The following is a 15029-nucleotide window of genomic DNA, read 5'->3' on the forward strand; positions in this document are numbered from 1 at the left end:
TTAGCGTATACAGCACATAATGTGTAGGTGTGTTGCTGATATACAGTCATTGTTCAATGGCGTTCAAACTGAAATACATGTGCATATGTCAGGAGGCAGATGGACAGCAACAAACAAAACCAACTAACTAGCAGCATAAAATATGACATTTATTTAGCTAGGTCTCACACAAGACATGACGGACACGGGCAATGTTCCCTCCATCCTCAGTGTTCACTTCAATTCAATGAGTTGAAAGAAAGTGACTGTTTAAGAAATATGGTGGAAACTCCTGGCCCATGCCTCCACCAATCCAATGCTTTTACGTTTGTAGTAGTGAACGAGTGTACACTTCAGAAGAGAGGATATTATTTGGACGCATGACAGAAGACACATTTCATTCCTACCCGCTAGGAATTAAGTTTAGTAAAGTGACAAATAAATTAGGTAAATAAAACATGTACAAAGCTAATAAACTACACAGGTTTTGTATTTAACAAATACACAAAAACAACCATTTAGGGTGAAACTGATGATAGACAGACATTTAATAATCAGACATGAGCAACATACCTGATCAAGGTCGTACCATTATTTTTTTATTGCTACCGGGCCATACACTAGGTAGTATCTAGTAATATGCCTTACACTAGATGGTAGTATGCCATACACTAGGTAGTATCTAGTAATATGCCATACACTAGGTAGTATCTAGTAATATGCCATACACTAGGTAGTATCTAGTAATATGCCATACACTAGGTAATATGCCTCACTCTAAAGGCGCATTAGATGGGCCTAGATCTTGTTGTACAGCGGCTACTATAGCCATCCCATAGGATGGACACACTGAAACCAGAGGGGTGTATGACACCACAAAGCAGGCTCACTCATTTAGCCAGCTTAATGATAAACATTAAGATACAGCTCTTCATTTGCTAGTCAATTAAAAAAAAAAGCTCATTTAATGTGGGTTGTTGGTTGTCTATGGAATGTAGAGTCATGGTGATATGAAGTCAGAATATGAATTGAAGTTGGCTGGCTAACTCCATCAATCCTACTCTGTAACATCTCCCCCCTGAAGTACTTGGAACTTAGGTGCTCTTGAGGTTGAGTTCAGTTCATATGTCGTTGGACGCCGTGCCCTTGCTCTTGCGTCCTGGAAGAGGGAAGGCAGACTTGCTCTGAGGCTGTGTGAGGCGGCTGGTGAGCATGGTGAAGGGTTCGATGAGAGAGTTCCTCTCAGTGACGCTAACCTCCCATAGCTTGACCTTCTCCCCCCGCGCCCACTGCTGCGCTGCCTCCTGCTCCACCTGACGACGCTCACGCAGGTCTGTCTTGTTCCCTAGCACGATCACCATCACCTGGAGGAAGAGGGGACACTCCAACTAAACTCAACAACAATATTATGAGGTTCTGATTTGTGTTTTGGTTTATAGTTGGGGGGTTTTCTGGACAATGTGCTTCTGCTTGCCGTTTGGGGTCTACGCGTATTCATAGGGCTTTATGAATACATTTGATTGATTGATTAGATGTTTGTGACCAAAACAATAAATGAAACCTGGCTCATTTGACTAAAATGTTAAAACCACACACACTTATCAACCCTTAGGGAGAGTTTCAATCATTCACAATCCCAGTACCTCTTTCTTGTCTCTGGACTTGTCTATTTCCTTCTTGAGGACGTCCACCTTCTTAAAGGACTCCAGGCTGTCCACACTGTAGACCAGCACAAAGCCGTCTGCCACAGAGTAGTAGTGCTTGGGAAGGTCCAGGCCGTCGTGGAGCCCCCTGGTGTCATAGAGACGTAACTGTTCCTTTACACCACGATCTGTTTCCACCGATGCCACATACACATCCTCCTGGGTCTCAGTGGACTCTGAACCTGCAACCGACAGGAGACAATGGATCATTCAATGGTTGTGTTCAACACAACAGTCTAGTAGGTAGTGTAGGTAGACAGTGCTCATTCAACTCTAGGTTAAATACAGTATATATATTCTGTAGTAGGGTTATTCAACTCTTAAAAGGCGCTAAACATATTTAGTAGATGTTATTGCGGGTGTAGTGAAATGCTTGTGTTCCTAGCTCCAACAGTGCAGTAATATCTAATAATTCACAACAATACACACAAATCTAAAAGTAAAACAATGGAATTAAGAAATATATAAATATTAGGTTGAGCAATGTCGGAGTGTTTGTGTGTGTATATATAATATATATATATACACATGATATATATATATGACGGAATGTATAGACATTATGTAGAATATAGATATACTAAATATTCTATCTGTAGAATACATCGGATAGAATAGTACATATACACCAATAGTTGAATAGGATGGCATTGACTAGAATACAGTATATACATATGAAATGAGTAAAAAGTATGTAAACATTATTAAAGTGACCAGTGTTCCATCATTATTCTTTTTTGTATTTTTTTTGTATTTTGCCCCCCAATTTCGTCATATACAATTACGATCTTGTCTCATCACTGCAACTCCCCAACTGGCTCGGGAGAGGCAAAGGTCGAGTCATGCATCCTCCGAAACATGACCCGCCAACCCCCCCCCCTCCCCCCCCCCTGCTTAACCCCGAAGCCAGCCGCACCAATGTGTCGGAGGAAACACTGTTCAACTGACAACCGTTGTCAGCCTGCAGGCGCCCAGCCCACCACAAGGAGTCGCTAGAGAGTGATGAGCCAAGTAAAGCCCCCCGGGCAAACCCTCCCCTAACCCGGACGACGCTGGGCCAATTGTGCACTGCCCTGTGGGACTCCAGGTCACGGCTGATTGTGACACAGCCTGGGATCGAACCCGGGTCTCTAGTGATGCCTTAGACCGCTGCGCCACTCGGGAGGCCAGTGTTCCATTATTAAAGTGAGTAGTGATTCCATGTCTATAGGGCAGCAGCCTCTAAGGTGCAGAGTTGAGTAACCAGGTGGTAGCCGGCTAGTGACAGTGACTAAGTTCAAGGCAGGGTACTGGGTGGAGGCCGGATAGTGATGGCTATTTAACAGCCTGATGGCCTTGAGATAGAAGCTGTTTTTCAGTCTCTCACTTCCAGCTTTGATGCACCTGTACTGACCTCGCCTCCTGGATGATAGCTGGGTGAACAGGCCGTGGCTCAGGTGGTTGATGTCCTTGATCTTTTTGGGTATTGTAGGTGTCCTGGAGGGCTGGCAGTGTGCCCCCGGTGATCTGTTGGGCAGACCGCACCACCCTCTAGAGAGCCCTGAGGTTGCAGGCGGTGCAGTTGCCGTACCAGGCGGTGATACAGCCCGACAGAATGCTATCAATAGTGCATCTGTAAAATTTTGTGAGGGTCTTAGGGGCCAAGCCAAATTTCTTCAGCCTCCTGAGGTTGAAGAGACGCTGTTGCGCCTTCTTCATCACACTATCTGTATGGTTGGACCATTTCAGATTGTCAGTGATGTGTACACCGAGGAACTTGAAGCTTTTCACCTTCTTGATGTGGATGGGGGTGTGCTCCCTCTGCTGTCTCCTGAAGTCCACGATCAGCACCTTCGTTTTGTTGACGTTGAGGGAGAGAATATTTTCCTTGCACCACTCCGACAGGGCCCTCACCTCCTCCCTGTAGGCTGTCTCATCATTGTTGGTAATCAGGCCTACTACTGTTGTGTCGTCTGCAAACTTGATGATTGAGTTGGAGGCATGCGTGGCCACGCAGTCATGGGTGAACAGGGAGTATAGGAGGGGGCTGAGCATGCACCCTTGTGGCACCCCTGTGTTGAAGATCAGCGTAGTGGAGGTGTTGTTGCCTACCTTCACCACCTAGGGGTGGCCCGTCAGGAAGTCCAAGACCCAGTTGCAGAGGGCAGGGTTCAGACCCAGGTCCCAGAGATTAATGATGACCTTGGAGGGTAGTGTGGTGTTGAAGCCTGAGCTGTAGTCAATGAACAGCAATCCGACGTCTGCATTGGCCGTGCAGCATTTACAGTGATACAGCCTCTGCAGAATTCAAGGCATTCATACTTATTGGCTTCGCTAAGCAGTACAGAGGTGTTGTGAAGGAATTTGTCAAGGAAGTGAGTTTGTGTATAAACAGGACCTCCCTCCCTCCCCTACCATCAACCAATCATGTCAATGCGGAGTTATGTGGAGCCCTCTGCGTTGTTACAAAATTTGAGACGAGCACAGCAATGCAGTATGTAGCTCATTGGGTCACACCATCCATAAGGCGCCTCTGACCACATTTTCAGGTCAAGCATAAATTGGCTCTTCATTGGCTCTAAGGCCACAACAAGCCCACACCATGCTGGATGGTCTTTATCAATTCTCTGCATCACCCCAGATCATGGTCTTCAATTCACCTTCATATGAAGCCATGCATATACTTAGTCACAGATTTAATCTGCTAAAGTTGCATAGTGAAAGAAAAGTATAACGCCGTTTTGCTCCAAATAACTGGATATTACAGGCTACATTTTCCAATACAATGCTAATTCCTTTTGAACACTACAAGCACATTTTACAGTGTTCATCTCTCACAAGCACAGGCAAGTTCATGTTTACAGTCATCAACTTACCAACAGCGTGATTGCCATACAACAGCTGTTCAAGGATGGCTGTTTTTCCTACAGATGCCAAACCACACACCACAACTTTGCAACCTTTCCCCATTTCGATAATGCAAAAACCTGCAATAGCAGAAAATGACATGTAAAATAGCTAGAAGATGAGCTGGCTAACTACTAGCTGGCTAGCCAACTAGCTGAAGCATCAAATATTTGCTCATTGTTCTATCTATGGAAGCATCTTCGTAAACATCGCATCCAAAGTTACCTAACTAACGTTAGCTTGATGCAATAAAACAAGTACCTTGGTTTAAAGGCTGACAGAGTTGGACAAATGGAGAGATTACAATTATTATTGCAATAAACTGGGTATCTAGGTAACTTTGAAGTGATTTAGCTAGCTAACGTTAGCTAAAATCACAGCATTCATTCTGTCTTTTGACAACAAGGAAATTCCAATGATTCTCTGCGCTTGTGCAGAGGCAAGGGGTGGGGGTCAAACTTTGAGAAAAAATGCACTGTGTAAATAAAATATATACATGTTATTTATAATATGCATAAATACATGTAAAAGAAAAACGTATATTACCAGCTGCCAATGATAATGGTAAAATTGATAAAAGTGTAGTGGACCAAATTTCAACGCACAATGTACAAAAATAGCTACTTTTCTTTCAATTTGGTGGTGATTTTCAATTCTAAAATTTAAAAACCATCAAAACCCCAGGTTATGAAGTTAGGTGAAATGTATATGAAAAATATGAACATTTTTGGAATAAACTACAAGACCCAGGCGTGTCTGACCTGAACTGTGTCACTGACGTTTTCATAGAGCATGCTGGGTACGTTTTCTCTTTCTTTCCGGCTGGTACGCCATCATGTAAGCGAGTTTTTTTGGTCGTATTTCAGAATGTACAATCCATCAAAAATCAGAATGAAATCATTGCCATCAGGTTGTGTAGTTGTGGATTTAGTTGAAGGGGTTCGTCGTTAATAACACAGTACCTCAATTTCTGCATTTGAATTGATGAAAATTTGAATATTGCATTGTGTTCCCGAAATAGAGCACGGGTCTCCTATCTGTCTGCTATGTACTGCCACGGAGCGAGGTTAGAAAGTTGATAGCCATTGCCATTCAGTGTTTCTAAAATGTGTTTATTTGGTGCGTTAGAGGTTTTTCTTGTGACTATTTGGTGTTTTTTGTTGTGGTAAGTAGTTACCTACTATGGAGTGTTAGCCGCCTAACTTGCTACCTATCCAGTGTGTAGGACTGTAAGCATCGGGGCCTACTGCGAGTCGCCTGCTTCCAGAAGACAGATTTCCAGCGGGTCTGGAATTAAACAGAAATTAGCCCAAAAGCACTTCCCCGTAGACTCCAATGTAATACCCGCTAAAAGAAATGTATCCCGAAGATGTAATTCATGAGTTGAATAGTTCAAGGTAGGTTGTAAACAAACTAAACGTGCTGTATGGCTGGCTAGCCAACTTGGCCAAATCATGGCTTTTAATGAAGATTAGCTAGCTACCAAATGTTACATGTCGGTGCCTTATTTCCCTCCAACTAACTGCTAAATCGCAACATCGAATGGTGGTCATTGGTTACATATTTCTCTTTGCCTTTTCTCACAGTTAGTCTAACATGGGAGCGTACAAATATATGCAGGAGCTATGGCGCAAGAAGCAGTCCGACGTGATGCGCTTCCTCCTGCGCGTCCGTTGCTGGCAGTACCGTCAGCTCTCTGGTCTCCACCGTGCGCCTAGACCCACCAGACCCGATAAGGCCCGCAGACTAGGGTACAAGTGCAAACAAGGTGGGTGTCTGTTCCATTCAAATTGTAGAACGTAGACAATCTTGTGTAATGTTAGACTCATGTAACTTTGCTGTAATGGTTATCTGTTGCATGCTTGTGATCCATAGTTGATCGTTTCTCATGTCACCTTTAAACCTTAAAAGTTTGCCACATGTCTGAGGCAGGGCATAAGATGTTGTCAGATGCAATGGTGTGATAAGTTAAATATGTAAAATGTAGCCCTATTGATGTAATTAGGCAGTAATGGTATTCTGATCGCTTGTTTGTGCTTTCATTAATACCTGTGAGTCACTTATCCGTTGAAGTGTTTATTCACATTAAAGGTGGACCAAGTGGTTGTGCCATTTTATATCGTATTTTATTCTTTGACATGTTGCTGATCTCTTATGCCAGGCTGTTATTTACATAATTGATCTCTTACTGACTTCTCTCCATATAACAGGCTACGTCATCTACCGTGTCCGCGTTCGCCGTGGAGGCCGCAAGCGCCCCGTGCCCAAGGGTGCCACCTACGGCAAGCCCGTCCACCATGGTGTCAACCAGATCAAGTTCGCCCGCAGCCTCCAGTCCACTGCTGAGGTAAGAGGTCCTGTACAGGTGCATCTCCCAGGTTGTGGTCTGATTCTCATCCCTCTCCCCAATGTTGTACTTGCTCACTTTGTTCTAGGACTTGAAAAGCATAGGATTGGCGTAAACTTGGGCTCCAGTTAATTTTTTTTATACAATTTTACTTTGGTCAGTATTTATTTTAAATCCATGAGGGTAGTGAATGATTGCACACTTCGGGGAGAAGTTACTAAGAACTGCATAAGGATGTCACTGATCTGTCTTCATTTGACAAATTTATGCTCAATTCCTGCTTCTAGGCACTTGTGCAGATATTAGTTCATAGAATAAGTACAAGTCATTTCATATTGGCCCCATTGCCCTCTGATAGGCATGTTGGAATTCGCCATTTTTTTTGCTTTCTTTCTTTTCTGAAACAAGGCTCACATTCCAAATGGTACCCCTTTCTTCAACACCAATAATGCATTCTCTCAATGTGGTTAATGATGCTCAACTTTTTTCCCCATCTTATCGACTATGGTGAAACCTGTCTGAAATAAGCCAATTTGTCTGAAACCACAGAGAAAATAATGCATCATTCCCAAAAGTATCTTGGTTGTATTTAAAACTGTATTGAAAACTAAGTGATTAGTATTCTCTTCACATTGGATTTTGTGATTACTTTATCTTGTATATGCCGCACTCTCAAATTTAATGTGACATTGGCCACTGATTTCATCATTTCAGATCTTTCCCGTGCAGTTTAGATTGAAGCATACAGCTAGAATTGCTCAACAGATGGTATATAGTGTGGATGAGGTAGACAGACTTGAAGGTGCTGTTAGTGGGGATAACAACCCTGCCGCAGGGGGGGGTGGGCAGTGCCATCATTAGACCAGCCCCTGGTATAATGTTCTATCCGTTGTGAAATGTTGTGGTTTGACCTGCTTTTATTGGGGTTGTGTAACATCTGCATATCAGTGATTTATGTTTATACCTATGTTTCTGGATGTGACTTGTCTGACCTGTTTGGTCTTCGGTCTCCCCAACAGGAGCGTGCTGGCCGTCACTGTGGAGGCCTGAGGGTGCTGGCCTCCTACTGGGTAGGAGAGGACTCCACCTACAAGTTCTTCGAGGTGATCCTGGTCGACATCTTCCACAAGGCTATCAGACGCAACCCCGACACCCAATGGATCACCAGGCCTGTGCACAAGCACAGGGAGATGCGTGGCCTGACGTCCGCGGGCAAGAAGAGCCGCGGCCTGGGCAAGGGCCACAAGTTTCACCTGACCATGGGTGGTTCCCGCCGGGCAGCCTGGAAGAGACGCAATACCCTGCAGCTGCACCGCTACCGCTAGAGGGTGTCTGTACATTTAAAGAAATAAACATATGCCTTTTTATGGTGACAAATTGTTGGTCTAATGTGTTGTATTTGTAAGGGCTATTCATTTTGGGTGTAAGAGCTGCTATTTGATGTCTTGGGTGAGGAAGTGATACATATAGTGGTTAGTAACTACGATAAGCAAAGTTGACATACTAGCGTTTTCACAAACTTGTGAAAAATGATTCATGGAAAGGCACCCTGTTAGAACTATTGACCAATGTGACTGAGTGGAACAGATTTGAACCAGCGTCTACAGTGCACGCGTGGGTTTTTGTCATTATCTAGGTTATCCCCAGGATGGGTTTAATGTGTTTTTAGGGATAATAGTAAGTGACCCTGTGAGTGTACTAGAGCAGAGCACTCGTGTTGCTGGAGCGCTACGGTCCTTTAACACTGAATCTAGCATACCTGACTAATAATTAGCTGGTTGATGAGATGTTGGTGATAACGGGTTGGAGTGAACCTACAGAAGGGTAGCATTCCAGGAACTGTTGAAGATTCCTGACCTAGAGGGTAAAGAAGTGGGACAGCATCTGGAGGCATCCCAGGTCAGAAGGGAAAAAGTATAGTTGTCTTCTCATTGAATAAAATATATTTGTCACTCAATTGACAATTTATGGGCTAAATGTCCGTTTAATTAATCTAAACTGGAAGAAATTTCACATTTTAAGACAAAACGCCTGCATATCATACATTAGACTGCTCAACGTTAAGCACAGGTTTTCAGATAAATGGTAAAGTAACATGGTGTGAAGCACTGCCCTCTTCCCCTAACCTGTTGCACCACTACTCAGTTCAACGTAAAGACGTAAGCTTCAAAGACAATGCACCGTTTGAAAGGACTCAAGATAGAGCAGAAAGGGTGTTGAGTTGGAGAACGATGTGGTTATTTATAGAACTTTCTCACATTTCTCCCTGGCCTCTTTTTTTTTTACCTTTATTTAACTAGGCAAGTCAGTTAAGAACAAATTCTTAATTACAATGACGGCCAAACCCGGACTACGCTCGGCCAGTTGTGCGTTGCCTTATGGGACTCTAAATCACTGCCGGTTGTGATACAGCCTGGAATCTAACCGGGGTGTCTGTAGTGACGCATCTAGCACTGAGATGCAGTGCCTTAGACTGCTGCGCCACTCGGGAGCCCTTACATACATGAAAGGAAAATTTTGGCATTTGCTGTATGATCGATGAGAAACTCATATTGCAAGGTCCCTTACTAGACGTCCGCGTGTGATTTTCTGAAATAACACTCAATCATTCAACCCTCTATAAATAAGTCAGTTATTAACGTAAAGACTTAAAACTCAAAATTCTGTAAGACCCTACCCCAAGGAGGATATGTGTTCACTTTCAGCTTCCTGTGTTAACCGGAAGTACCTTAAATTGGGGTCATAGGGGCTGTTTTGAAGGGTTAAAAAGGCCACATCTTTCCAAAACTTCATATGTGTGATTAGGCAACCCTCGTGAACTGTAAATCAGTCATTTCTCCCAACAGATGTCAAAGGAAAAACTCACACACACACAGCAAGGATGGAGTGACACGGTGTGTGGCTTAAAGACACACAGAGCCTGCAATGGCATTACATAATCTCTAGGCTGTGCCGAGTTCAACGAGATGCCCCGCTTGACCGTAGCTTGCTCGGTCTGAGCACAGCGAGCGTGAGAAAGAGTAGGCCCATAATGACGCCTGGCCCTAAATTTCAAGTGCTTTTGGGTGACAGCGAAAGAACCGTTAGGGTTAGAAGCACAATTTGACCTCAGGAACGTTCCTGAGGTCCTCCCGATCTGTGCAAGCCTAAACTTAACCGTGTGGCATTAACCCTTAACAGTGAAAATAAGGTGTTTACATCAAACAGTTTGTAATGACTTCTCTCCCCATAGGAATACATTGCCTGCTCCCATAAATTCAACCTGAAGCCTATGTGGGTTATGAATGCCTTATGAACCTGTCTTCGATGACAATTCATCAGGCCACTATGAGGTCGACCTGCATTGATTCTAAGCTTCCTGGAGCAACCGGAAGTGATTCAATTCACCCTAAAGGTGTTTTGATATACCAAACCTGCAGTTTGTGAAAATCACTGCATTCAACCCTATGTAGATCAGTCAATTCTTAACGTAAAGACTTTAAACTCAGGATTCCCTACCCCAATGAGGATATGTGTTTACTTTCAGCTTCCTGTGCCACCTGGAAGTCCCTTAAATTGGGGTCATAGGGGCTGTTTCGAAGGGTTAAAAAAGTCAGATCTTTCCAAAACTTCATACGTGTGATTAGGCAACCCTCATGAACTGTAAATCAATAATTTCCCCCATCAGACTTCCAAGAAAAGCTCTCACACACACGCACACACACAGCAAGGACGGAGTGACACAGTGTGGGGCTTAGAGACACACAGAGCCTGCAATAGTTACCTTTGTTAGAACTATCAAAGAACCGTCAGACCTAGAAACTTTAGAAACCTGTTCTAGAGCTCAAGTCGATAGTGCACGGTGAGTTATGTGGCTCTAGAAGGTTCTCAGACCGAGAAACAGCCTCGTACATTTGCAATAACTTCAATTCATTTTGACCGTCACAAAAATGACGACATTTAGAAAAGTCCCAGAGTCACAAGACTAGGTGCATTGAAACCGCCTCAGCCCATAGAGACAGCACCTAAAGTTTCTGTCTGATAGCTCATTCAAGGATCCCGTAGCAACGCCCAGGAAATGTGGATTTTCAGCACCAATTAAGGTTGCTGCTCGGGCTCCAAATGACCTATTGAGCCAAAACTTGGGTTTCGGGGTCGCCTCATCTAGGCCTACACATAATGTCAGAACTGGACCCGCAGCTAGAACGTAACTACGTGTTTTATGTTTTTATTATGGTTTAAACAGAAGGCACTGTGACTTTTGGGCCTGCTCTGAAATATGTGATAGTTGGCTTCTAATCGAGTTTGAAAAGTGGGTGTGGTGTCAATTTGTATCAGTTTGGTGTCAGAATGATATCTAATTGACTGATGGACTGTGACTTGCTGGCTGACTTTTGTCCATTAGCAATATGTTTAAACAGTGATAGACCATCACCAAATTGACATTCTGAAATCAACAGTATTTTTGAGCATGTCAAATTTGTGATGCTAAATGCCCATTGAAACATTGTAAATGGACAGTACATTTGCAATAAGATTCAACAGTGAAAAAACATCACCAAATGGACATGATGAAATCAACACAACGAGCGATGGAGAGGAACCACTATCACTGCCCGGCCATCCCGAGTTCATCGGGCCAGTCAATTTTGCATTTCTGCAGGATTTTTGAGCATGTCAAATTCGTGATGCTAAATGCCCAGTGAAACATATTGCAAATGGACAGCCGTGTACCTGGTGATTGGAATGGGTTATCAGAAGCACATTTTTTAAATTGTTTTTAATGCCTTTAGGGGGGAGCAAGGGGTCTACGGTTGGGTAGGGTGCACCCCCCACATGTGCCTATCCAATAGGCACGTTTTTAAAAAAATTGTTAAAAAACAACAGAATCCCACTTCTCGCTCATCATACATGACAAATAGACCATCTAGGTTGATTCATGGCTTAACATAGGGCTATATATCATTTGGGCAGTGTAAATACCATTTGGACATGGTTCACTGACTTTTGGGTTTGGAAACCGACTTCCTATGATCGTGCATGGCAAATGGACATAACATCCTGATTTGGCACTTTCAATACTTTCATATTGCATTTGGACATTTCTTATGGCGTTTGGCAAAAAAAAAAAAATGACTTTTGACTTTGACTTTTGACTTCCTATGATATCATATTGCAAATGGACAAAACATCCTGATTTGGCACATTCAATACTTTCATATTGCATTTGGACATTTCTTATGGCATTTGGCAATGGTTCACTGACTTTTGATTTCCTATGAAATCATATTGCAAATGGACAAAACATATGCCTTATGGACAAGTAAAACATTTTTTTAAATGATGACAATAAAATATGACAAAAGTATGTTCATACAGTTCTTATACGTGTATGATTGACTAAAAAAATCGAAATAATTAAAAAAAAACGGTCCAGAAAGCACTTTTTAGGGGGGTGATAAGTTTTGAATTGTTTTCAAATGTTCTAAATTTTACTCCTGGATCTTGACTTATGTTACATTTGCAACAAGAAATTGACAAAACATCCTGATTTGGCACTTTCATTACTTTCATATTGCATTTGGACATTTCTTATTGCATTTGGCAATGGTTCACTGACCTTTGACTTTTGACTACCTATGAAATCATATTGCAAATGGACAAAACATATGCCTTATGGACAAGTAAAAAAATTGAATAAATTATGAATAAAATATGACAAAAGTATGTTCATACAGTTCTTATATATACTGCTCAAAAAAATAAAGGGAACACTTAAACAACACATCCTAGATCTGAATGAAAGAAATAATCTTATTAAATACTTTTTTCTTTACATAGTTGAATGTGTTGACAACAAAATCAGTTTATCAACCCATGGAGGTCTGGATTTGGAGTCACACTCAAAATTAAAGTGGAAAACCACACTACAGGCTGATCCAACTTTGATGTAATGTCCTTAAAGCAAGTCAAAATGAGGCTCAGTAGTGTGTGTGGCCTCCACGTGCCTGTATGACCTCCCTACAACACCTGGGCATGCTCCTGATGAGGTGGCGGATGGTCTCCTGAGGGATCTCCTCCCAGACCTGGACTAAAGCATCCGCCAACTCCTGGACAGTCTGTGGTGCAACGTGGCATTGGTGGATGGAGCGAGACATGATGTCCCAGATGTGCTCAATTGGATTCAGGTCTGGGGAATGGGCGGGCCAGTCCATAGCATCAATGCCTTCCTCTTGCAGGAACTGCTGACACACTCCAGCCACATGAGGTCTAGCATTGTCTTGCATTAGGAGGAACCCAGGGCCAACCGCACCAGCATATGGTCTCATAAGGGGTCTGAGGATCTCATCTCGGTACCTAATGGCAGTCAGGCTAACTCTGGCGAGCACATGGAGGGCTGTGCGGCCCCCCAAAGAAATGCCACCCCACACCATGACTGACCCACCGCCAAACCGGTCATGCTGGAGGATGTTGCAGGCAGCAGAACGTTCTCCACGGCGTCTCCAGACTCTGTCACGTCTGTCACGTGCTCAGTGTGAAGCTGCTTTCATCTGTGAAGAGCACAGGGCACCAGTGGCGAATTTGCCAATCTTGGTGTTCTCTGGCAAATGCCAAACGTCCTGCACGGTGTTGGGCTGTAAGCACAACCCCCACCTGTGGACGTCGGGCCCTCATACCACCCTCATGGAGTCTGTTTCTGACCATTTGTGGCCTGCTGGAGGTCATTTTGCAGGGCTCTGGCAGTGCTCCTCCTGCTCCTCCTTGCACAAAGGCGGAGGTAGCGGTCTTGCTGCTGGGTTGTTGCCCTCCTATGGCCTCCTCCACGTCTCCTGATGTACTGGCCTGTCTCCTGGTAGCGCCTCCATGCTCTGGACACTACACTGACAGACACAGCAAACCTTCTTGCCACAGCTCGCATTGATGTGCCATCCTGGATGAGCTGCACTACCTGAGCCACTTATGTGGGTTGTAGACTCCGTCTCATGCTACCACTAGAGTGAAAGCACCGCCAGCATTCAAAAGTGACCAAAACATCAGCCAGGAAGCATAGGAACTGAGAAGTGGTCTGTGGTCCCCACATGCAGAACCACTCCTTTATTGGGGGTGTCTTGCTAATTGCCTATAATTTCCACCTGTTGTCTATTCCATTTGCACAACAGCATGTGAAATGTATTGTCAGTCAGTGTTGCTTCCTAAGTGAACAGTTTGATTTCACAGAAGTGTGATTGACTTGGAGTTACATTGTGTTGTTTAAGTGTTCCCTTTATTTTTTTGAGCAGTGTATGTATAATTGACAAAAAAAATGAAAGAATTTCAAAAAACGGTCCAGAAAGCACTTTTTTAAGGGGGTGATAAGTTTACACATTTTTTTTCACATTTTCAAAATTTGCAATAAGAACATTTACAGTGGAGCACGCTCGCCATCTATTGGATTTTTGCTGTGTGACACTTGGCATTTGCAATATGGCATTTGCAATCAGTTTTGAATGAAAAGACGTCCATTTGAGTGGTATTGTACATCGTATATATGTTTTGTATGGTGCCAATAAGATCCCATTCATTTTTGTACATTTCAGGGGGGTGTTCCCTTACACAGATTATGCTGGGGGCACTGCAGTGTTCACATCACCTATGGTGACCAGAATTCCACCAAAACAGAAACTGAAGAAAAGTGTGGGCTTGTCTATTTCTTTCATTGTGGTGGCAGAGGAATCTAAAGAACCAGGGAAATGGGAGGTGGTCAGGAGAAGTCTTCTTTGGGATATGGCTGCTCCAAACCCATCAAGGCAGCTTGATACCGTGAGGTGGTGTTTTCCATGTCTGTCAGGCAACTGAGTGCAGCAGGAAATCTACAAAGCTGTCGTATTTGAAGTGAACTTCCATTGTCCTCTGAGTTGTTGAAAAATCCTTGTTTTACTTATCTTCAAATTTGCTCCTTGTTAATGCGCTGACCTTGGTTGGAAAGGTAGACACCTTATTCTTGTCGACCAATATGACAAGAAATTGTGGGAGATCTAGTGAAACAGCTCATGTCAGAGTCAGTTTGACCTGTTCTGGGACAGAGGGAGAAATTATGTGGTTCATCCCATTTCAACCAAAGTGCATGGATTCAGGAACAAAGTGGGTGAAGATAT

General features: G+C 43.4%; 2 protein-coding genes and 1 non-coding gene across 5 annotated transcripts; 2 read left to right on the forward strand and 1 right to left on the reverse strand.

Annotated features, from left to right (window-relative positions):
* Nucleotides 1-131: 131 nt before the first annotated feature.
* On the reverse strand, nucleotides 132-4995 carry LOC106570283 (NF-kappa-B inhibitor-interacting Ras-like protein 1). The gene is made up of 4 exons (XM_014142433.3): nucleotides 4830-4995; nucleotides 4538-4648; nucleotides 1623-1864; nucleotides 132-1343 (listed from the first exon to the last, which is right to left on the reverse strand). Exons 2-4 carry the CDS (start codon nucleotides 4629-4631, stop codon nucleotides 1101-1103), a joined length of 579 nt encoding a protein of 192 aa, XP_013997908.1. The 5' UTR covers nucleotides 4632-4648; nucleotides 4830-4995; the 3' UTR covers nucleotides 132-1100.
* A 329-nt stretch (nucleotides 4996-5324) lies between these two features.
* LOC106570285 (large ribosomal subunit protein eL15) lies at nucleotides 5325-8294 on the forward strand. Of its 3 annotated transcripts, none has more exons than XM_014142437.2 (5): nucleotides 5388-5405; nucleotides 5787-5965; nucleotides 6155-6336; nucleotides 6779-6915; nucleotides 7935-8294. In XM_014142437.2, the coding sequence occupies exons 3-5, from the start codon at nucleotides 6165-6167 to the stop codon at nucleotides 8238-8240; spliced, it is 615 nt and encodes a 204-aa protein (XP_013997912.1). In that variant the 5' UTR covers nucleotides 5388-5405; nucleotides 5787-5965; nucleotides 6155-6164; the 3' UTR covers nucleotides 8241-8294. The 3 variants fall into 3 exon arrangements, with proteins under 3 accessions (XP_013997910.1, XP_013997912.1, XP_013997911.1); XM_014142436.2 differs by lacking the exon at nucleotides 5388-5405 and adding an exon at nucleotides 5460-5634; XM_014142435.3 differs by lacking the exon at nucleotides 5787-5965 and having other exon boundaries at nucleotides 5325-5405.
* LOC123726954 (small nucleolar SNORD12/SNORD106) lies at nucleotides 7376-7465 on the forward strand. Its single transcript, XR_006759061.1, has one exon. It is a non-coding gene; the product is annotated as a small nucleolar SNORD12/SNORD106 (small nucleolar RNA).
* Nucleotides 8295-15029: the final 6735 nt, after the last annotated feature.

Source organism: Salmo salar, chromosome 14 (assembly GCF_965601325.2).
Source record: "Salmo salar chromosome 14, fSalSal1, whole genome shotgun sequence".
NCBI classification, from domain to species: Eukaryota; Metazoa; Chordata; class Actinopteri; order Salmoniformes; family Salmonidae; genus Salmo; species Salmo salar.